The sequence below is a fragment of the Odocoileus virginianus genome, chromosome 8, assembly GCF_023699985.2.
Source record: "Odocoileus virginianus isolate 20LAN1187 ecotype Illinois chromosome 8, Ovbor_1.2, whole genome shotgun sequence".
In the NCBI taxonomy this organism is placed as follows: Eukaryota; Metazoa; Chordata; class Mammalia; order Artiodactyla; family Cervidae; genus Odocoileus; species Odocoileus virginianus.
This window is the reverse complement of record NC_069681.1, coordinates 33,294,292-33,314,836: the sequence shown is the minus strand read 5'-3', so window position 1 is coordinate 33,314,836 and position 20,545 is coordinate 33,294,292. Positions and strand designations below refer to the sequence as shown.

Sequence of the window (20,545 nt, the reverse complement as noted above, 5' to 3'; positions counted from 1 at the left end):
ACACGGCCCGGTCTCCCGGGGTCTCTTCTCCCACCCTCTTTACATGAAGATCTTGGGATGTGAACGCAGGTCTCTTCTTTGGGAAATATCAGGGGATATCACCCAGCCTATCTTACCCGCTCAGAAAGAGGAAGTTATTATAATCAGATCCTCGCATTGCCTTTTAACCAAATCTGAGATGCCTTTTGCTCGTAGCTGTTAACTGCGTCTGTCCTCAGATCTAAGGGTCTCAAAATGCACTGCATTCAGGCCCCTGTGTTCTCAGTCACACAGCCTTTAAAACCGTATTTGAAGGATTTTCACTTTTGTGGATTCGGCAGCAGGGTTGATACTGATCCCTGCTTTCGGGTGGCCCAGCGCGGCAGAAGGGGAGACCAGAGTGGGCCGGTGAGCCCTCCGAGCCTTCTGTCTAATTTGGCAGAAAAACACAGAACATAGGACAACAAAAGAAGGCTCCCTTTTCCATAAAAATTCTTCTCCCCCCCCACCCCCCAAAAAAGGGGGGATTTAATTTTTCAGCTGCACGCCGTGATTTGGTGCTCACTCTTGCATTGAAACAGTTGCTGTCTGAACAGGCAGGAAACACTTTTCTTTTAATTGCTGAAATCATTCGGAAGTGCTTCGTGCCCTGCTTCTATACAGCAGATGCTGTGCATTAATTGGCCTGCGTAGAAGTGACCCAGGGTTCCTTGCAGCGGGCCCAGTTTTAGGCAGAGGGCTTAAACAGCTTATTTATTATTTTGTATAATTTGGCGTACATTATGTGCTCCTGCACGCGTCGTATTTCATGGTCTGCAGTTTCTAATGTCATGTGGGTTTCAAAACCTGTGTTTCTCTGGTAATGTACTAGCAGCAGGTAAGCTCAAAATACCATCCATCAGGAGCTAATTTTTTATCCAGATACTCCGATGACTGATGAACCTGTCTTTTGTATGACTGTTTAGCGCAGTAGAAAGCCATATGCCACTGGCACAGTTTCCCATGCATCCTTTAGAGATGCTAGAGAGTAGGCTTACAGGGGGTGGGGGGAACCCTCCACGCCATTTGTGGCCTCTTTCCTCCATTTCCAGGATAACACCTTAAAAACGGCCCTGGTTGTGGACGACAGAAGAGGGTAGGGACCGTCTTAAAGGAAATCCGACTCCCACCATCCGTTTCTTCATCAGAAATATGACTGCGCACTCTTAATAGGGAGCCTTGTTTTGTTACTCCCCGTCTGTTCAAAACAGACCTCAGCCCATTAGAAGGGCCTCCCTTGTGTGGAAAGACCACAGCTGTTACTGTAAATTTCATCCCGTCACTGTGTCACCCCCATTTTGTGGCTCTGAAGGATGAAATTGAGAAATGGAACACTGTGCAGTCATCCTTCACATCTCCAATTTTAGGCCTTTGCCATCATTTTCATGCTTTTATTCCAAATCAAATAACATTAGTGAGCTACAGCACCTTCTGATGAATGTCTGGTTCTGAGAGCAGCTTTCAAGTCTGGACTGGGGGGGGGGGCTTCCTTTTATGTTTGGGGGAGTTCTTTCTCCCCCGTTTCTCCTCTCTTTCTCCCGCTGCACCTTCTTGGGGCTTTCTCTGTGCGTTTGCAGTTAGAACGATACAAGTTGCCAAATGCGCTGCGACTTGAGCGTCGTGTCCCAGAGGGACACGTGCTGGAGCAGGTTCTGTGTCTTTCATCTCTGGGGAAGGAGTAAAGCAAACCCGGTGGAAGGATATTGGGGGCTTTAATCAGAAATAAGAAGTGGTTTAAATCATTAGCACAACAAAGCAGACTATAAGCTTGAAGATAAAAGTCTCTGGGGAAAGAGTCCTCTGAAAATAAATGGAACTTGATAGATTTCCATATCATTTATAACTTCCCTTAATTACACTTGGAAGACTTGCCAGTAAAACTGGAAAATTGGCAGCCTATATCCATTAGAGTCATTTTGCCGACCATGGCAAGCAGCTGGCTTTACTGGATTTTATTTCCCATCACTCACAATTAATCATCAGCTGGAGATGTCTGAAACTCTTCAGCCCAGAGCCGTGCCGGGTGACATTCAGGCCTCCCAAACATGCTAAAATCTGCCAAGTAAATGGGCCGAGGTTTCTCCGCGGCTTACTCATTTCGGAGCAAGGCAGGCTCCCGCCTAATGAGTGCGCTCCGATAATCGGATGCGAATGTGAACCCTGACCCCGTGTCAAAGGAGAGGACGCAATAAGCCGGATGAAAGATACGGGATTCAGACTTCCAAACTTTACACCAATTAGACAGGGAGAGGCCAAGTACATCAAGCCGAGTAGGTTTATCAAAAAGACTTGCATGAGGCTTGTGACCATTTTGTAAGCCCGACGTTGGAGACGTCCTGTCACAATCACTAAGTCTGTTATCAGATGATCCACTGGCGTGTCGGGGAAGTGTGCGCCCACAAACCCCGCGGCGGCCCCGGCCCCGCGTGCGCGCTGTCGGGTGGAGACCTGGCCGTCGAGCGCCCTCTCGGCTCAGCCAGCTCGCGCCCCGGCTTTCCGAGCACACGGGGGAGATGTGGGCGGTGTTCCGCTGCTCCTGGAGCTCGGGGAGGGGAGGGGGAAAGGCACCCCTGGACAAGGAGGCTTCCAGATTGTTGAGGCGAGAGGCCTGTGCCCTGCCGCCCGGTGACTTGGCACTGGAGCCCGTGGGCCCGCAGGTCGGGGGAGCAGCCACAGTTCCAGCCCCGTCTGTGTCCTCTGACGTCCGGCCTGTGCTGTGTTCGTCTATCTGCCTCACCTTGGTGAGGGATGAAATAGCTTGAATTTAGGTCAGGTTCACGTGCGTCTACATGGTTGCGTGCCGTGTGTGCGTGCGTGCAGAACACGATTCTGCTGACCGCAACGCATCTCACTGTTCGGTGGAGCATCAGGGAACAACTCATGCCAGAGTTTTTTCCTCTTCTAGGGACCAGGGAGCAAAAAGCAAACCGCAGAGCAGATTGTTGTGAGTGAATGACTGAGCGCGGAAGACATGAATTAAAGTTCCAGCAGATGACACAGTCGAGGCCAGCAGAGGTGGGGAGAGAGCACAGAGAGGATGAGAAGGAAGAGGGGACTAGGAGGGCCCCGAGGCCGGGCGCCGCGGCGGCTCAGGCCGCGGGTCAGCACTCCCGTCAGCAGGCACGTTCTCTGAAGCCCTTCTAATCGGCTCTTCTGGGCATGCTCGTCAGTTTGGTCTCCGCCCCCTTGGTGACCGCTGGAAATCTCCCAGGTTCATTGGTTTCTTTTTCATAGTTGATCGAGAGACACAACCTGGGAGAAGGTGGTTCTCGCTGGGGGACCTGCCCAGCTCTTCCGAGCATCTCTGCTGGATCAAGGGTTGTGTTTTCCTGGTGGGCGATTGGGGACCCACCCCTCGCAGCTGCCTGTATGCCCCCTCCTGGGCTGCTGGCGCACACAGCTGCTGGGACCGGCAGGTCATTGAAGCCCCAGAAGCTTCTCGGCTGTCTGCACTGCCGCCAGGCTCCGAGGCCCTGCTTGCACCTCCAGCGTAGCCGGCTCGAGCCTGGACTGGGGCTGTGGCCGGTCCCCCCACCCTTCTAGGCGTTTCTTCTGGGCCTCGCCGTCGGCTGTCTGGTCTCCGCCCCCTGGGTGACCACCGGAAATCTCCCGGCTTTCTTCGTTTCTTTTTCAGTCGCATTAACTGCGGGTTCACTTTCTGGAAGATCCCGTGGAGCAGCGGTGAGGGGCTCTGTCTGGCCAGCAGTGCCAAGCAGCTGCCGGAGGGGCACCCTGGTGCCCGCCCCAGAGATGCCCGCGGGGCCGAGGACAGAGAGGCGGGCTCTGGGCACTCAGACACCAGCCAAGGAAGCCCAGCTGGGCGAGGGTGCGAGGCGAGTGCACGCGGCTCCCCACAGGGTGGGGGGTGACGGGGGGACTGGTCCCTCTCTGAGGAAGGAGCTCCTGGAGCCCAGAGGCGGAGAACCCATAACTATTTTTTGGACGGAATTTCCATTGCCGAATTTCAGATTCACTTTCCAGAAAGTTCTGCAGGCCCTGAGGCCGGAACACGCGTCCTGGGTGGGAACGCTGCCGTGTGCGGCCAGCCTTGGCCCCTCGACCTCTGAGAGCCGTGGTCTGGGCCCGCTGGGGTGTGCGAGCGGGGCCCCTCCTATCTCACCGGGTCCCTCCTGCCTCTGAAAAGAGAGAAGGCGGCTCTGAGATGCCGCCGCCTTGCGGGCTGGCAGTTCTGACGCCCCCCACGTGGTGAAGATGAACCCTGCAGTTGCCCTCGGCTCTCTGGAAGGCAGGTGCTGGTGGGTCATGGAGGGCCACGGGCGCCGCGTGTCCGCCCAGCTCTCCAGCTTCCGTGCCAGCCGCCAAGCTTGGCATCCCCTCTCCTCCCACATTCCTGTGCCAGAGAGCAGCAGCCCACTGCCCGACCAGCGGAGGAGAGGACGCACCGGCTCAGGCGGTCTCGGTGCCAGCGAGACAGCCGGTGCGGCGCGGGGGGCCGCGGGAGCTCGGAGATTGTCTGGGGACTTCGGGGAAGGAACATTCTTGGGCACTTCTGCCACGCCGGATGGGCGCCGGCGTCCAGCAGCCCCAGGCCCGGGGGCCCACCAGTGCCCCAGAGAGCCGGGTGCCTCGGAGGTTCAGCTCTCACGTTTCTAGGGCGGCCGGGCTCTTTCCACAAAGAGAGGAGAAAGATGCAGCGCAGCTCCTGGTGCTGTCCCGTCAAGGGCAGAGAAAGGAGAAGGCCCAGAAGGGCCTGTATCCACCCCGACGTCTGGGTGGGAGTCCCAGGTTGAGCCCCAGGGGTTTATGTGGCAGCCCCGCCTGGATTTCCCCCCTGCTGGCTGTGGAACAGCAACCAGTGCCCCTTGCAAGGAGGGGACAGGTGCTCGGGGTCCCTCCCAGGAGCCACCCGGTGGTCTTACAGAGGCTGGGACGGTGTCCCTGTGACATGCTTGGCTCTTGTTCCCAGCTCGCCAGGGCTCCAGATAGAAAGGCCGCCGTTTGATAGCAGCTTTACCAGGATGAAATTCACACACAAAACAATCACCCCGTAAGGCGTGCACCTCAGTGGTTTCGCCTCTTCACACAGTTGTGTGGCCATCACCACAGTCAGCCTTAGAACGTTTCGTCTCCCCCAGAGGAACCCTGCACCCATCCACAAGTACCCTCCTTCCTGCCACTGGAAACCACAGGCCTTTCTGTCTATAGAGATGTGCTCATTCTGGACGTTTCAATTAAGCGGAAGACATTCTGTTTCTGCCACATCTCTTTGGCAGAAGTCGATCGAGGTTCCCCAGGGAAGGCCCTACTAGCAGCACCCAGAGCCTCCAGTTGTCAAGGGTGGTTTTCAGACGATGACTTAACAAGGGAACGGCCTTTGTCTGTGGTCCCCCAAAGATGTGCTTGGAATATAAAGTATTAGAGACTTTTTTTGTTTGTTTTTTTGGCCGCATGGCTTGTGGGATCTTAGTTCCCCGACCAGGGATGGAACCCGGGGCCCTTGGCAGTGAAAGCGCAGAGTCGTAACCCCTGGACCACCAGGGAATTCCCAAGTACTAAGAGACTCTTGGTGCCGTTTAGATTGTATTTCAGAGCTTTGACGAAGACTCTCTCAGTGGCCTCCCTCTTGAACGTTGTTGCGAAATTCGAATGCTTTAACACGCCTGTCCACTCTTTGTGTGTTTTCCAGGTAGCAGAGGGTCAGGAAATCTGTGTGATTGAAGCCATGAAGATGCAGAACAGTATGACGGCCGGGAAGACTGGCAAGGTACGTCCCCAAGGGCCCGCCAGCCCAGGCGGCTGTGACTGCAAGCGGAGCCTCCACCTTGGAATCCTAGATGTCGGGCCCAGGAGAGTCTATGTGACGTCTGGGGTGCGGGAGGGGGTGGGTGAAGAACAATTGTTCTTCACCTTAATGTCTTTCAAATTAAGGGGTCTTTAATTTTTAATGTTTACATCTGTCTTAGAGGCAGTGAGTTATCTGAGACATAGGTGACCCAGCAGGAAATGGTTTTTAGAGATTGCAGAAATTAATGCAACTCTTCAAGATAATTTCTCCACAAAGAGAACAATTCAATTTTAGATCAAGAGGAGCTGAAAGGCCCACATACACATGCGGGACTTCACGATTCAGGGAGGGGGGAAAGAAAAAGAGATTTGTTAAAAGTAAAACTTCTTAAATGTACTTTCTGTCGAAGAAAATAGAAAAGTCCTTTTAAGCAGTAACTTCATCATTCTTCCCGCGACTTGAAAGGCACCATTTGTAGCAGAATGATCCTTTTCTGAAGGGTGTTTTGCTTTGGAAGTACTGCACAGCGGAGCGAGGTGTGGGTCGTGTGTGGGGACAGCAGTGTAGACTGGCCATGTTCTGCGCTGTGGTCACTCCCGGGAAGGGCACTGGAGCCTTGGGGGTGGTGGGTGTCCTGGCAGAGAGGTACTGTCTGCTGCCCGTGGAGTTGGCATCAGACATGGCCTCCGTCCGCCTCCCGAAGAGCAAGTGAAACCCATGTTCAGGGACCAGGCCCAAGGGGACGCCCAGTCCCGCCCCAGCCGGGAGGACGGAGGCCCGGTGTTGGGCCCAGCTAGAGCGGGCCTTGGACGACTGCTCCCAGTCTCCTCCCAGTTTGGGGTGAAGAGACTGGTGCGATCTGGGCTCCAGGGGAATTCTTCTTGCCATACCCGATTCCTTTCTAAGAAGTGAACAAGAGCGTGTTGGTTTCTGCTCCTGTAAAAATTGTTCTCCGCGTTCCTAGAGATTGGTTGACATGCACGCTGCATTGTTGTCAGATTTCCTTTCGTGATGAGAGCCTGGCCTCATTTGGGGGATCCAGAATATGTGTCAGATGCATGCCAAGGGCCACTGTGCCAGGCTGGGGATCTGATCCTAAAATGAGCTCGGCCATAGCTCCCTGAGGGAGCCAGGAGCCTGCCCGTGTGCATGGTTGATGTCTTCAGGGCCCAGGTCTCACGGGGACTCCCCGCCGCGCTCAGGGTGCTGAGGGGCTCTAGGTGAGCCTGCGCGTTGGCCCTGCCCCCCAGGGCGGAGGAGCGGCCCTGCCTGGGGCAGGCGGTTCTTGCTCTGAGAGGCCAGTTTTCCTCCCGTGGCCGGGTTAACAGTGGCAGCAGGCCCTCTACTCTGGAGTCACAGCATTGTGACAGACACAGCCTGTCAAAACACCAGGGACTCCAGACCTTAAAAAGCAGCCAGTTCAATTTAGTCGCTCAGTCGTGTCCGGCTGTCTGCGACCCCGTGGACTGCAACACACCAGGCCTTCCTGTCCATCACCAACTCCCGGAGCTTACTCAAACCCATGTTCATTGAGTCGGTGATGCCATCCAACCATCTCATCCTCTGTCGTCCCCTTCTCCTGCCCTCAGTCTTTCCCAGCATCAGGGTCTTTTCAAATGAGTCAGCTCTCTGCATCAGGTGGCCAAAGTATTGGAGTTTCAGCTTCAGCATCAGTCCTTCCAACGAACACCCAGGACTGGCCTGGTTGGATCTCCTTGCAGTCCAAGGGACTCTCAAGAGTCTTCTCCAACACCACAGTTCAGAAGTATCCATTCTTCTGCGCTCAGCTTTCTTCACAGTCCAACTTTCACATGACCACTGGAAAAACCATAGCCTTGACTAGATGGACTTTTATTGGCAAAGTAATGTCTCTGCTTTTCAATATGCTGTCTAGGTTGGTCATAGTTTTTCTTCCAAGGAGCAAGTGTCTTTTACTTTCATGGCTGCAGTCATCTGCAGTGATTTTGGAGCCCAAGAATATAAAGTCTGACACCATTTCCATTGTTTCCCCATCTGTTTGCCATGAAGTGATGGGACCAGATGCCATGATCTTAGTTTTCTGAATGTTGAGCTTTAAGCCAGCTTTTTCACTCTCCTCTTTCACTTTTATCAAGAGGCTCTTTAGTTCTTCACTTTCTGCCAGAAGGGTGGTGTCATCTGCGTATCTAAGTTTATTGAAAAAAAGCAGCCACTTCACTGCAAACAGCCCTGTGGAACGAGGCCTTCCAAGTGTCGCTGTGTTGGTTCTCTTCTTTCCGAGAGGCCCAGGCTGGAACTCGGGATGCAGGCCACTCTCGCCACTGCAGGCTAGGGCTCCCAACCCCACAGCTCTGGCCCTTTTGCAGCTTGCCCAGGCGGCCTGTGACTTCTAACCTCAGGCCTACTTCTAACCTATTTCATCCTCACGCCCAGGCTAGAACCGCCAAGTCAAGTGGGCTGTCTCTAGTTTTAACTGAACACAAATTTGGGAAAGCAAGAGCTGACAAATCAGGAGAAATTAGGGCACGGAGATGACATTGTGGGAGCCACGGGGTTCGACCCGCATTTTGAGAACTTCATTTCTCTTCACAGGACGCTTCGGATCAGGCCGGGGCGCTTCTGTTGTTGATTAATACCTGTTCTGACTCAGGGATAATTGTGTGTGGGGTTTGGATTTGGTTTTGTTTTTTTTCCCACCATTAACCCTGAGGGAGCATTTCTCCAAACTGGAACCTGTGAGAGAAAGGAGGTGGGGCTGGAGACTCACCCAGCATCGTCCCCGCTGGCCTCAACCCTGGGGTGCCCGGTGCAGAGGACCGCAGCACCGTGGGAGCAGCGGCGTCTAGGAGCCGCGAGGGCCGCAGCCAGCCGAGGACGCCCTCAGCCAGGTCCCTCGACGGACGCCCGCCACCCGCCTTTTGCCTCTGCTCCAGCGCCTGCCTGCCTGCGCCTTCACTTCCAGAGCCTGACAAGACTGCTTCCTCCTGGTCTGCTTAGTAATTTTACTCTCCCCCTTCTTTCTTTTTCTTTTTTAAATTCAAGGTGAAATCGGTACATTGTAAAGCTGGAGACACAGTTGGAGAAGGAGACCTGCTCGTGGAACTGGAATGAAGTATTTATAGCCTTTCAGTCATCACCCAGTTTAATTAGCCATTTGTATTATTATTCTTTCACACTCAATTTATTCAGGCGTTCGGCAGGAACACCCCTGTGCAGCAGATTTTACATGGTCATATTTACTCCACATATAGTCAAAACCAACGTTCTGCCAAAAAAAATCACCAATGGAAATTTTTTATTGATATAAATACTTGTACATATGATTTGTACTTCTGCTGTGAGATTTCCTAGTGTCCAAATGAAATCAATAAAACAGCATTTGTCTAAATATTAGTTTGCCCTTTTTTTGCATGAAGACAATGTACATAAGAGGCTGTGCCAGTAGGCTTTAAAATACCAGCATTTCATCGGGATGCTTTTAAAAAACGTATATAAATCCCAGTTCTTTGCCTTCGGTTTCATTAAATGAGCATTTGCCACCTTGTAATCTCATTACCTGCTTCATCCTGCTTGAGGCCCTGAGGCCCGCTTGTGGTTGGCTAGTCATGATCTCCAGAAGCTGGAACAGCACTGATGGTGGTCTTGACAGTGATGTGGGTCCCCTGAGCCCGCAGGGGTGACCCCCATCCCTCCCAGGGCACCAGTCAGGGTTCCCAGGCCCCAGTGGTGGTGGGGGCGCTGCAGAGCCCAGCAGCAGATTCCCATCCTCGCCTTTTTGTGTTTCTGGGAAGCAAGTTTCCAATTATGAAAAGAAGGGCTAAGTATAACAGTGGTGCTTCTGGAGCAGATGCAGTTAGTCATCTCAGTCTGCCGCTAAGTCGACGCGGGGAGCGCGTGCTCCCGACGGAGAACGAGGCTACCCGGGACCAGCCACGTCGTCGTCCGGGTCTGGAATCCTCAGGATGCACTTCCTCCTCGGTGGTGAGTGAGCAGAGGCAGCGCCGTGCGTGGCCTTGAGGCCCCCCTGACAGAGGAGCAGATGGAGGTGGGTAGTAATTGGTACTTCGTGCATGCTAAAATTATTTTAAGTGCTGTTTGTATTTGGAAGCCAAGCTTTTTGTTAGGCCTGAAGAACAAATTACTACTGAGTTGGTTCTCTGAAAAGCTCGTCCCCCGGGGCAGCTTCCTTGTGGGGCAGGGCTCCCGTGAGCCTGTCTGAAATAGGGGTGTTCAGCTACTCTGCCACCGCACAGACTCAGAAAGAGGGCTGACAGTAACACCAATACTTGTATATTCAATTTCTCAATGTGATATATCTTTAATCATCTCTACATAAGCTTGACTTCAAAAATTATGAAGAATGATGTCATATATATTCAAAAGAACTCTAAAATACAGCATGTGTTTCTTGAGGTTATTTTATTACATTGATATGTCTAAAATCAGCTTTAAAAGTTTTTTTCTCAGTGGTACAGGTCAGAATCAATACAATGAGGCTGTTAAAATCTAGCTGTCACACACAGACTTGATATTCATTTTAAATGTTATCTTCAGATTAAAGCAAAGCAAAAAAAAAAAAAAAAAAAAAAATACCCCAGCATAATCAGAAAAGCATGATAACGTGAGTTTTCAAATGTCATTTGGGGAATTAAAGTCTTGAGTTTTTCTCATCCAGTACATTGAAGCCCAAGATGCTCTTTAAGCAGCAAGCAAGAAAGCAGCATAGAGAGACAGATTTCAGGAAACAGTTTTGTTATCAGTACCTCCAAATTATTTGGGAAATCGGCTGCCACTGAAAAAGAGGTGTTCTCCCCCGCCCACCCCTGACAGATCGAGTATTTGTTTCAAGTACCGGTTTCCAGGGGTGTTTTCGCGCCCTCGTTCAGCGAGCGCGGCCTCTCGGGGCTGGGCCCCGGCCTCCCTCGCCCGCGGGGCTCATCTGTTTTCCCGCGGGTTGTAGCGGAGCCCGTGCTTCCCCTGCGAGTCGTAGTCGTCGAGGTACGGTAGGTGGACCCACTCAGGCGGGTAGGTGGCCGTGGTGTAGACGAAGCACTCCAGGGGCGCGCGCGCGCCCTCCAGGGCCACGCGCAGGCGGGTGCGCTGGTACATGTCGGGGCAGTCCTCGAACTCGTCCAGGAAGCGCAGCATCCGCCCGTCCACTTCGTAGACCTCGCCGGCCACGTGGTGCCCGCGGCCCGGCAGATTCAGCAGCCGCGGGATGTTGTGCTCGCCCGCGATCACCAGCGGGTAGGGCTCCAGCGTGCGGGCCCGGCCCTGGAAGGCCGCGCGCCCGTGGGCGCCGTCCAGCAGGACCCGGTGGTTGGGCTGGCCCGTCTTCAGCGTCCCGTACACGAACACGGGGGCCAGGCAGCCGGAGCTGCGGGCAGAGAGGATGGCGGACAGGTCACGGGGGGCGCGGCCGGCTCGCTCCCCAGCGGCCTCCCTTCACGGACAGGGTCCCAGGGGAGGGGCCGGCTCTGAGACCAGACTTTCGAGGAGACAGTCTGTTAGAGGCTTGGGCCCTGCAGGGCTGCAGTTTCATGGAGAAGTTAGTTTTCAATAAAAGGACTTGAAACAAATATTACAGAAAAACAAGTAATAATAAGTAGGCAAATATATACACACGTATAGACACAGATATGTATGTATGTGCTGTGCTTCTTAGCACGTGCATACCACATACATCTGCAGAGGTGTATACATGGCACATACGTGTATGTGTGTGTGCACCTGTATAATAATCACCTGTCGTCGGTGCCACAGGGAGCTCCGGTTTCAGCGCTCCATTTACACTCTGGCCCTGGCATGACCTTAACCGCACCGCTGTGTTCCTTCCTTCTTCCGGGCCCCCGAGGTTAAGGATGCCGGCCTGGGACTCAGCACAGCGGCCTCGGCTGCAACGAGAAGGTAGTGTTTACCCCTTCCTGGGTCTGGGCCCAGACTCCATTACATAATAGACCGAAAGTGATCGGTGTAAGGGACTCATGCAGAAACAGAAAGGGAAGTTCGGAGGCCGGGCCCCTTCTCCAAGCCTGGCATCCTGCTGCCCCGCTCGCCCCCAATCCGCCAACACTGAGGGACTGGGCCCGGCTGTGCCAGGCAGGCCCTGCCACCAGCCACGTGGCCGGGTGGCCTTCAGGGAAGTCACACGCGCAGGACGGCGCTTTCTTCCCAGCAAACCAGAGTCGGTCTGGGGGGCCGAGCCTCGCCCCGTCTCTTCAGGGTGTCTGCGGCGGATGGGCAGAGCCCCGGCGAACACGGCTGCCCACTCATGCCTTACCGTCCTCCCCGCGGCCTCAGCCTCAGCCGCCCGCCTTGCGCAGGGCTGAGATCTGACAGAGCTGAACTCCAAATGGCGCGGGGAGGCCAGGCCGGCGTCGGGGGGTGTCGGGGGCGGCTGCACGGGTTTGAAAGTCAGGGTGTGAATGAGAACCTGGACTCAGGGTACAGGGAGAGGGGGCATAGGCCCCCTGCTGCCAAGGGGACGGGGAGGACCAGCCAGCCCCGCCTTCCAGCACATTCTTCGGTAGCAACTCCAGGTGGAACCCAGACCCACGCTCCCACCCTCGCCGGACCATCCCGCAGAACCCTGGTGGCCCGCGGCCCGGCCCCCCCAGCCTGACCCCAGGCCCGCCCGGGTCCTCACCTCCCTTACCAGGTGACCCCTCCCTGAGCGCCCCCCGCCCCGCCCCGCCGGCCTCCCCCGCCGCGGCTTGCTCTCTCCTGGCGCCTCTTCTCTAAACCACGGCCCTCCTGGTGACCACAGAGCGAGAAAAGCCGAAAGGGCGCCGGAAACCACCCAGTCGTCCCGGCCCGAGTCCCAGGTCGGTGAGGACTCGGGCTGCACTGCTGGGCCTGGCCGGCGAGGGGCTGCTCCACTGAGCCCTCGAGTTCCCGTGTCCCCTCCCTTTGATTAGATTTAAAGTCGCTCTGTGTCCGACTCTGCGACCCCACGGACTATATAGTCTATGGAATTTTCCAGGCCAGACCCATGGACTGTAACAGGCCTGAATACTGGAGTGGGTAGCCTTTCCTTTCTCCAAGATCTTCCCTGGGATCTTCCCAACCCAGGGATTGAACCCAGGTCTCCCGCATTGCAGGCGGATTCTTTACCAGCTGAGCCACAAGGGAAGCCCAATGTGGCCATAAGGTAAAGTCAAATTACAAGAATAAAATCTCTACATTCCCACTCCCTTGCAGAGACCCGGTTAAGCCTTTCGACTGTTGCATTTGCTATTTATTAATATCTCCATATTGTTGGTTGTCCCGCAGCTTCCTGATGTTTTAAACCGTCTGCCTTCCTACCCCAAAGCAGGTGAGCAGAGTGTTAGTTTAAAGGACAGACTTCGGAACCAAGTTGCCTGAGTTGAAATCCTGGCTCTGCCATTTACCAGCTGTGTGACCTTAAGCAAACCACGTCACCTCTCTGGACCTCGGTTTCCTGGACTATCAGGAAGTCGTCTAAGCCTCCTGTCTCGGGGGACCGCGGTGAAGGCACAGCAATTAACATCGCATGCTCAGTAAGTCTGCATCAAATGCGCCTGTCACAGCCCCACCGGGCTCACATCACAGATTGTGGTCAAGTCCATATTCAGTTCAGCATCACAACTATGTAAACACTGCTCTCAGATAAAGCACACAGTGTACTATGATTAATTTCCTTTCTTGGACAACTTTTTGTTTTTCTTGGAATTAAAAATTGTTTCAGGTTTTTTTTCCCTCCTCTCTTTTTTGCTTTACTCAAGTTTCTCTGACAGTCCGTCCTTCGGCCTCATGATTTCTGAGAGCACCGTAAGAATCCTTTTCGCCCTGACCACCCGTTGCCTCTGTTGTTCCCTGGGGCTGTAGCTCCCAGTGTCCCTCCTGCCCTGGCCTGGGTCTACGGTGCCCCCGGAACCCCAGGCTTCTCCCAGAGCCCCGTCCCTGGGTGCCACAGCCCCCTCTTGGTCAACTCCCTCATTGAATTGAAGCTTCTTCTTTACCAGCCTCAGTAAATAGTGTACGTAGGGTGAGGACAGAGGATGAGACGGCTGGATGGCATCACTGACTCAATGGATACGAGTTTGAGTGAACTCTGGGAGCTGGTGATGGACCGGGAGGCCTGACGTGCTGCAGTCCATGGGGTCGCAAAGAGTCGGACACGACTGAGCGACTGAACTGAACTGAGGATGAGAATTCTAGAACTGATTTCCTTCAGAACTCTAAAGGCATCTCTTCTTTGTCTACTGGTGTCCCAAACCCATGCTGAGCCGCCCAGGCAGGTGGGACCCACCGTCCTTTGAACAGAAGCAGGCTCTTCTCTCGGGAGGCTCCTAGGGTGGTCTTCTGTCCTGTGGGTTGTGAGGTCCCACGGTGCGGACCCTCCATGCGGGTTTTTCCATTCATTGTGCCACAGATCTCCGTCTGAAGACTCATCATCGTGGACACCGGGAAGCTTCATCCCTCTCCTTTCTTCCTGCATCTCCAGAACTCAGATGGTGCATATCCTGGGTTAATCTCCCAATTGTCTCTTTTGTAGTCTAGTTTACCTTCCAGTACTTCTATTATTTTTAAAACTATTTTGCTGTGATATTTATCTCCAGGATCTTTTTCTTGTTCCCTCCTGTCATAATCATCCTGTTTCTTTCTCAGCATAATACCATCTCTTCTCCTTGGGATGATATTAATTACTGTGAATTTCTTCAAGTTTTTATCTTTCCCTGTATTGCTGCTTCTTCTCCGAAATTTCTCTTTTGTTTCTTTGAGACGGTTCCTTCAAACGTCTCAGTAATCCTTGGCTGGCCTTTCACGTTGAAAAGTGAGATGCTCTATAGGAAGCTGTGAGGGGAGCCTGGTGGGGGCCTGGCTAACCACTGAATCCCCGAGTTGGTGGCCTTTCCCGCCCTCCTGGTCTTCAGGGCGCCCTCATCCCACCTTCAGCTGGGCCTGGTCCACCCGGTACCAAGCCTCTCTGGACAGTAACCCACCCTTACCCCTGCTGGGGAGAGGGCAGAGGGGGGTCTCTGCTCCCTGCACAGACTGCGCCCCACCCCTTGTCCTCACCCTCTCGTGTCCAGGGCCCTGGTCAGCTGGCTCCCCGCCGGGACTTAGGTTTCCGGGCCCCTGGGTGCCGTCAGCCACCACTTGTCTCTCTGCTGTCTTCCAGAATTGCGTCTGCTCTCTCATCTTCTGTCTTTAGGGGTCATGGCGGTGGCACTTGGGGACAAAGCAGGGAGAAAGGGGCCTGTTTCCTCTGCTGCACCTGGCGCTCCACACAGGCCCCGGGCTGCACCCCCAGGCCTTCGCGGAGGCTCAAGGCCGCCAGGAAGGAAGCGGGGCTGCTTGTGGGAGGCTGGCGAGAAGAGTTGATCAGGGTACCGGGGGCGTGAGGGTGTCACCAAGGCCGCCAGGAGAAAGCCAGCGATGCAGCAGCCACGGGCACAGAGGCTGCTGGTGGGGACCTGGCTTCTGCCAGGTCTGAGCAGGGGACCGGAGGCAGCGGCTGCAGGAGAGGGCGAGGCCGCGCGGCGCTCAGCGGGCAGCAGGCTGCGCGCCCCGAGGCCCCGGGCTGAGCCCAGGGGCGCAGGAGACACCGCCTGCCCGGTGAGAAGGCCCAGGGGCGCCAGACTGACTGGTTAACAGGCAGCTTCAAACGGAGGAGCCAGGACGGAGCGGGGCGGGGCGGCAGGACGGGTCGTGCGTGGGGCGGGGGCGTGGCTCCGTCTGGAGCCACCGGAAGCGGCCTGGGCTGGGGAGGGACAGCGGGGAGGCGCCAGGACAGAGCAGGTTCTCAGCACAGGCTGCTTCAGCCACGAAGCGAGAAGAGGAATATTTCACCCAGGAGGAGGGGGAGGGCAAGAAGGTCTTGTCAGAGACGGCGGAGGACGGCGTGCCCAGGAGGGCTGGCCGAATCCCAGCCGCGTTCAGGGTGGTGCTGGGTCTCTGCGGGTCCTGCGCTAAAAGCCTGGATGTCAGCGTGCGCAGCCGCATCGGCCCCTAAGAGGGGTGGTGTCCGCCCTGCTGAACACGCGAGGGAACGCAGACAGTGGCTCAGGTGGGGGGCTCCGCGCCCAGCGCTCGACCGGGTCAGCACTGGGAGCTGGGCCCAGGTGCGCTGGACGCTGAACGCCTGGGCGGCCCGTCAGGTCCAGCCTCGGAAGGCCTCGGGCTCTGCAGGGGCAGCAGGGGCCACAAGGGGCCTGCCTCCCTCGACTCTTCTCCCCCCGCCCCCCACCGTAGAGGAAAAAGAGAAGGAACTGATTTTTAGATTTAAACAGACTGTGCAGCACACAAAATGTGAACTTCACCATCTTAGCCATCTCTCGGCGCAACGTGCAGTCACACCGCTGTGTGCCCACCGCATGCGTCTCCACAACTTCCGGTCTTGCAGAAGTAACTCCCAGTTCTCCCTCCCGGCAATCCCAGGCTACTTTTGGTTTCCATGAGTCTTGACTACAGGAGGTACCGCATTTAAGTGAAAGCGCACAGTATTTATCTTTCTGTGGCTGGTTTATTTCACTTGGCATAGTGTCCTCAAGGTTCATCCATGCTGTAGTGTGTGTTAGAATTTCCTTCCTAAATTAAGGCTGAATGATAGTCATATGCGTATGCCACATTTTGTTCGTCCATCTGTCGATGGATGTTTGGGTTCCTTCTACCTCCTCGCTATTGCAAATAATACTCCCATAAACATGGGTACACAGATCTCTACAAAATCCTGTTTTCAATTTGTTTGGATATATACCTGGAAACGTGCTGCTAGATCATACCGTAATTCTGTGCTTAATTTTATAGAGGGACCTCTGTATTGTCTTGCATAGCAGTTGCACCATTTACTGCTCCCACCTACAGTGCCCAGGGGTTCCTGTCTCTGCAGGCTCACCAGTGCTTGCCATTTCCTTCCTCCTCCCTCCCTTTCTCTTTCTCTCTTTTAAATAAATAGTGGCTATCCTAAAGGGTGTGAGGTGGTATCTCATTAAGGATTTTTTAAAAAATTTTTATTGGAGTATAATTGATTTACAGTGTTTCAGGTGTATAGCACAGTGACAGATTCTTTACTCATAGAGATCAGTACAGAATGTTGAGTAGGGTTCCCTGTGCTATACAGTAAATCCTTACTGGTTATCTATTTTATATATAATAGTATATGTTAATCCTGTGTTTATAGTTTATCACCCCCCTCCCCCAAGTTACCCCTTTGGTAAACACAGGTTTATTTTCAAAACTTGAGAGTCCATTTCTGTTTTGTAAATAAGTTCATTTGTATGATATTTTAGAGTCCACGAGTGACATCATATATTTCTCTTAGTATGATAATCTCTATGTCCATTCATATTGCTGCAAATGGTATTATTTGTCTCTTTGTGATTAATATTCCATATGTTTATACACACACGCATCTTCTTTATCCATTCCTCTGTCAATGGGACATTTAGGTTGCTTATATGTCTTGGCTACTGTAAATAGTGCTGCAGTGAACACTGGGGTGCAAGTATCTTTTTGAATTAGTTTTCTCCAGATACATGCCCAGGAGTGGGATTGCTCGATTATATGGTAGTTCTGTTTTTAGTTTTTAAGGAACCTCCATACTGTTCTCCATGGTTGCGGTACCAATTTACACTGCCACCAACAGTAGCGAAGGCTTCCCTTTTCTCCATACCCTCTCTAGTGTTTATTGTTTGTATACTTTTTGATGATGGCCATATTGACTGGTGTGAGGTAATACCTCATTATAGTTTTAATTCACATTTCTCTAATAACTAGTGATGTTGATCATCTTTTCATGTGTCACTTGTATGTCATCTCTGGAGAAGTGTATAAGTCTTCTGCCTATTTTTGTTTTTTGATATTGGTGTATTTTTGAGATTAATCCTGTGTTGATTTCTTCATTTGCAAATATTTTCTCCCATGCTGTGGGTTGTCTTTTCATTTTGCTTCATTGTGGGTTTTAATTTGCATTTCTGTAATGATTAGTGATTTTAAACATCTTTTCATGTTGGCTATATCTTCTTTGGAGAAATGTCTATTCAAGTCCTTTGCCTGGTTTTTATTTTTTTAGTATTTTTTTTTCATTTTTATTAGTTGGAGGCTAATTACTTTACAATATTGTAGAGGTTTTTGCCATACATTGACATGAATCAGCCATGGATTTACATGTGTTCCCCATCCCGATCCCCTGTCCCAAGTCCTTTGCCTGGTTTTTAATCAGACTGTTTTTCATTGTTGAGTCATAGGAGTTATCTGGATCTTCTGAATATTAACCTTTTATTAGATATATGATATGCAAATATTTTCTCTCATTTCATAGGCTGCCTTTTTACTCTGTTGATTTTGTATTTTGCTGCACATAGTTTAAATTTTGATGTCATCCAACTTTTGCTTTTATTGCCTATAGTTCTGGTGTCATAGCCAAGAAACCCCTGCCAAGTCCAGTGTCATAAAGCTCCTATTCTGTATCTTCTCCTGAGTTTTATAGTTTTAGTTCTTATGTTGAAGATTTATCTATTTTGAGTTAATCTTTGTGTATCATGTAGATAAAGTAGGGGTTCAGCTTCATTATTTTGCATATAGATACCCAGTTTTCCAACAGCTGAAAAAAACTGTCTTTCACCCCATTGGTCTTTCCACCTTTGTCAAAAAATCATTTGACTGTACATCTAAGGATTTATTTTAGGTTCTTTGTTTGTTCATTAGGGCTTCCCTGGTAGCTCAGTTGGTAAAGAATCCGCCTATAATGCAGGAGACCCCAGTTTGATCCCTGGGTTGGGAAGATCCACTGGAGAAGGGATAAGCTACCCACTCCAGTATTCTGGCCCAGAGAATTCCATGACTGTATAGTCCATGGAGTCACAAAGAGTTGGACATGACTGATCGACTTTCACTTTTCATTGTGTTCATCTGAATTTGTCTTAATGTCAGGATCACACTATTTTGACTGCTGTAGCTTTGGAGAATGTTTTGGAATCAGGACATGTGAGACCTCCAACTTGGTTTTTCCCTGTAGATTGCTTTGCTCTTTTGCAGTTCCTTGAAATTCCACATGAATTTCAGGATGGATTTTTCTATTTCTGAAAGAAAAATACTATTTGGAAATTTTGACAAGAACATTAAATCTGTTTAGGTAGTACTGACATCTTAATAATTTAAGTCATAATCCATGAAGATGAGATGTCTTTCCATTTATTTAATTTCTTTTGATCATGTTTTGTAGTTTTCAGTGTACAAGTCTCTCACCTCCTTGGTTAAGTTTATTTGTAAGTGTTTTATTCTTTTTATGTAATTGTAAGTGGAAAATTTGGAGGGAGAGTGTTCTTTGTTAATGTATACAAATGCAACTGATTTTTGTGTACTCATTTTATCCTGCCACTTTGCTAAATTCATTTACTAATCTTAATAGTTTTTCTTGTGGAAATGTTAGGATTTTCTACATAAGATCACGTGAACAGAGAGAATTCCACTTCTTCCTAATTTGAATGTCTATGATTATTTTTTCTTATTATTTATCACTATGCTAAAAGTAAGTGGTAAAAGCAAACATCCCTGTCTTGTTCCTGATCTTAGAGGAAAAGCTTTCTCACCATTAGGTGTATGTTCGCTGTGGGTTTATAGCCTTTATTAGGATGGTCTAATTACTTTCTTTCTATTCCTAACTAAATGCTTTTACCATGAGGTAGTGTTGAATCCTGTCACATGATTTTCTGTATCAATTCAAATGTGTTTTTTCCCTTAATTCTGTTAATGTAGTATACATTATACTACAGTATATACTGACTGATTTTCATATGTTGAACCATCATTGCATTGCACAAGTAAATCCCACTTGGTCATGGTATATAATCCTTTTAATGTGTCACTGAATCCTCTCTTAGTATTTTGTTTTGAATTTTTGCATCAGTTTTCATCAGAGATGCTGGTTTGTGTTTTTTGTATAGTGTCTTTTTCTGGCTTTGGTTATCAGGGTAGTGCTAACCTCACTAAACGAGGTTGGAAGTGTTCCCTCCTCTTAAATTTTCAGGAAGAGTTTGAGAACTGGTGCTGATTCTCTTTGCATGTTTGGTAGAATTCAAGAGCGAAGCTCTTATTTTCTTATTTTGGTTCATATTTTCATTGTGGTGGGATTCTAGATTACCAAGTTGATCTCCTTGCTAGTAATAGGTCTATTCAGATTTTCTGTTTCATCACGATTCAGTCTTAGTGAGGTGCGTGTTTCTAGGAATTTATCCATTTAGGTTACCAATTTATTGCCATACAATTATTCATAAGTATTCTCTTACAATCCTTTTCATTTCTGTAAAATGGGTTGTAATGTTCTTTCATTTCTGATTTTACTTATATCATCTTTTTTTCTTAATCTAGCTAAACATTTGTCCATTTTTTGCTCTTTTAAGAAAACCAACTCTTGGTTTCATTGATTTTTCTCTATTCATGTCTGTTCTAACCTTTATTATTTCCTTCCTCTGCTAGCTTTGGGTTTAGTTTTTCTCTTTCAAGTTCCTTGTTGCCCTACACTCTGGTCTTTGTCCATCATGTTCAGCTGATTTCCAAGGGCTGCTGTGAGGGTCACAGTCAACAGAACATGTGCAAAGACTGTTACACTGGCCAGGTCCTCCCAGCCTGCAGGCAGGGCGACCTCAGAACACGCCTAGGATCCAGTCCCGTCAGGAACACACCGGCCCCTCCGGAGGCGCCAGCATCGGGGGGTGGCGCTGCCACTACAGAAGGGGGCACTGCCCTGTGAGACTCACACGTTACTGTCTCCCACTCCATCCTCCTCCTGCCGCGGTGGTCCTTCTGCGGCCCTGGGATAGGGTCGGAGTCTGGGAT

At 51.2% G+C, this 20,545-nt stretch overlaps 2 protein-coding genes across 6 annotated transcripts in view; one reads left to right on the top strand and one right to left on the bottom strand.

The window, feature by feature from the left end:
• PCCA (propionyl-CoA carboxylase subunit alpha) overlaps positions 1–9,131 on the top strand; it is a 337,509-nt gene extending 328,378 nt beyond the window's left edge. Inside the window, exons 23-24 of the mRNA XM_020898588.2 lie at positions 5,666–5,743; positions 8,786–9,131. Of these exons, the coding sequence (XP_020754247.1) occupies positions 5,666–5,743; positions 8,786–8,854 (147 nt within the window). The 3' untranslated portion in view covers positions 8,855–9,131. The remainder of the gene's footprint in view (positions 1–5,665; positions 5,744–8,785) is intronic.
• A 1,014-nt stretch (positions 9,132–10,145) lies between these two features.
• Positions 10,146–20,545, bottom strand: part of GGACT (gamma-glutamylamine cyclotransferase) — a 47,154-nt gene continuing 36,754 nt past the window's right edge. For 4 of the 5 annotated variants that reach the window (XM_020898592.2, XM_070471448.1, XM_070471447.1 and 1 more), the window contains 2 exons: positions 11,489–11,637; positions 10,146–11,120 (listed from right to left, as the gene is read on the bottom strand). In XM_020898592.2, the coding sequence (XP_020754251.2) occupies positions 10,679–11,120; positions 11,489–11,550 (504 nt within the window). In that variant the 5' untranslated portion in view covers positions 11,551–11,637 and the 3' untranslated portion in view covers positions 10,146–10,678. Of the gene's footprint in view, positions 11,121–11,488; positions 11,638–14,785; positions 14,939–20,545 lie in introns of all 5 variants that reach the window. The other variant, XM_070471449.1, reaches the window with a different exon arrangement.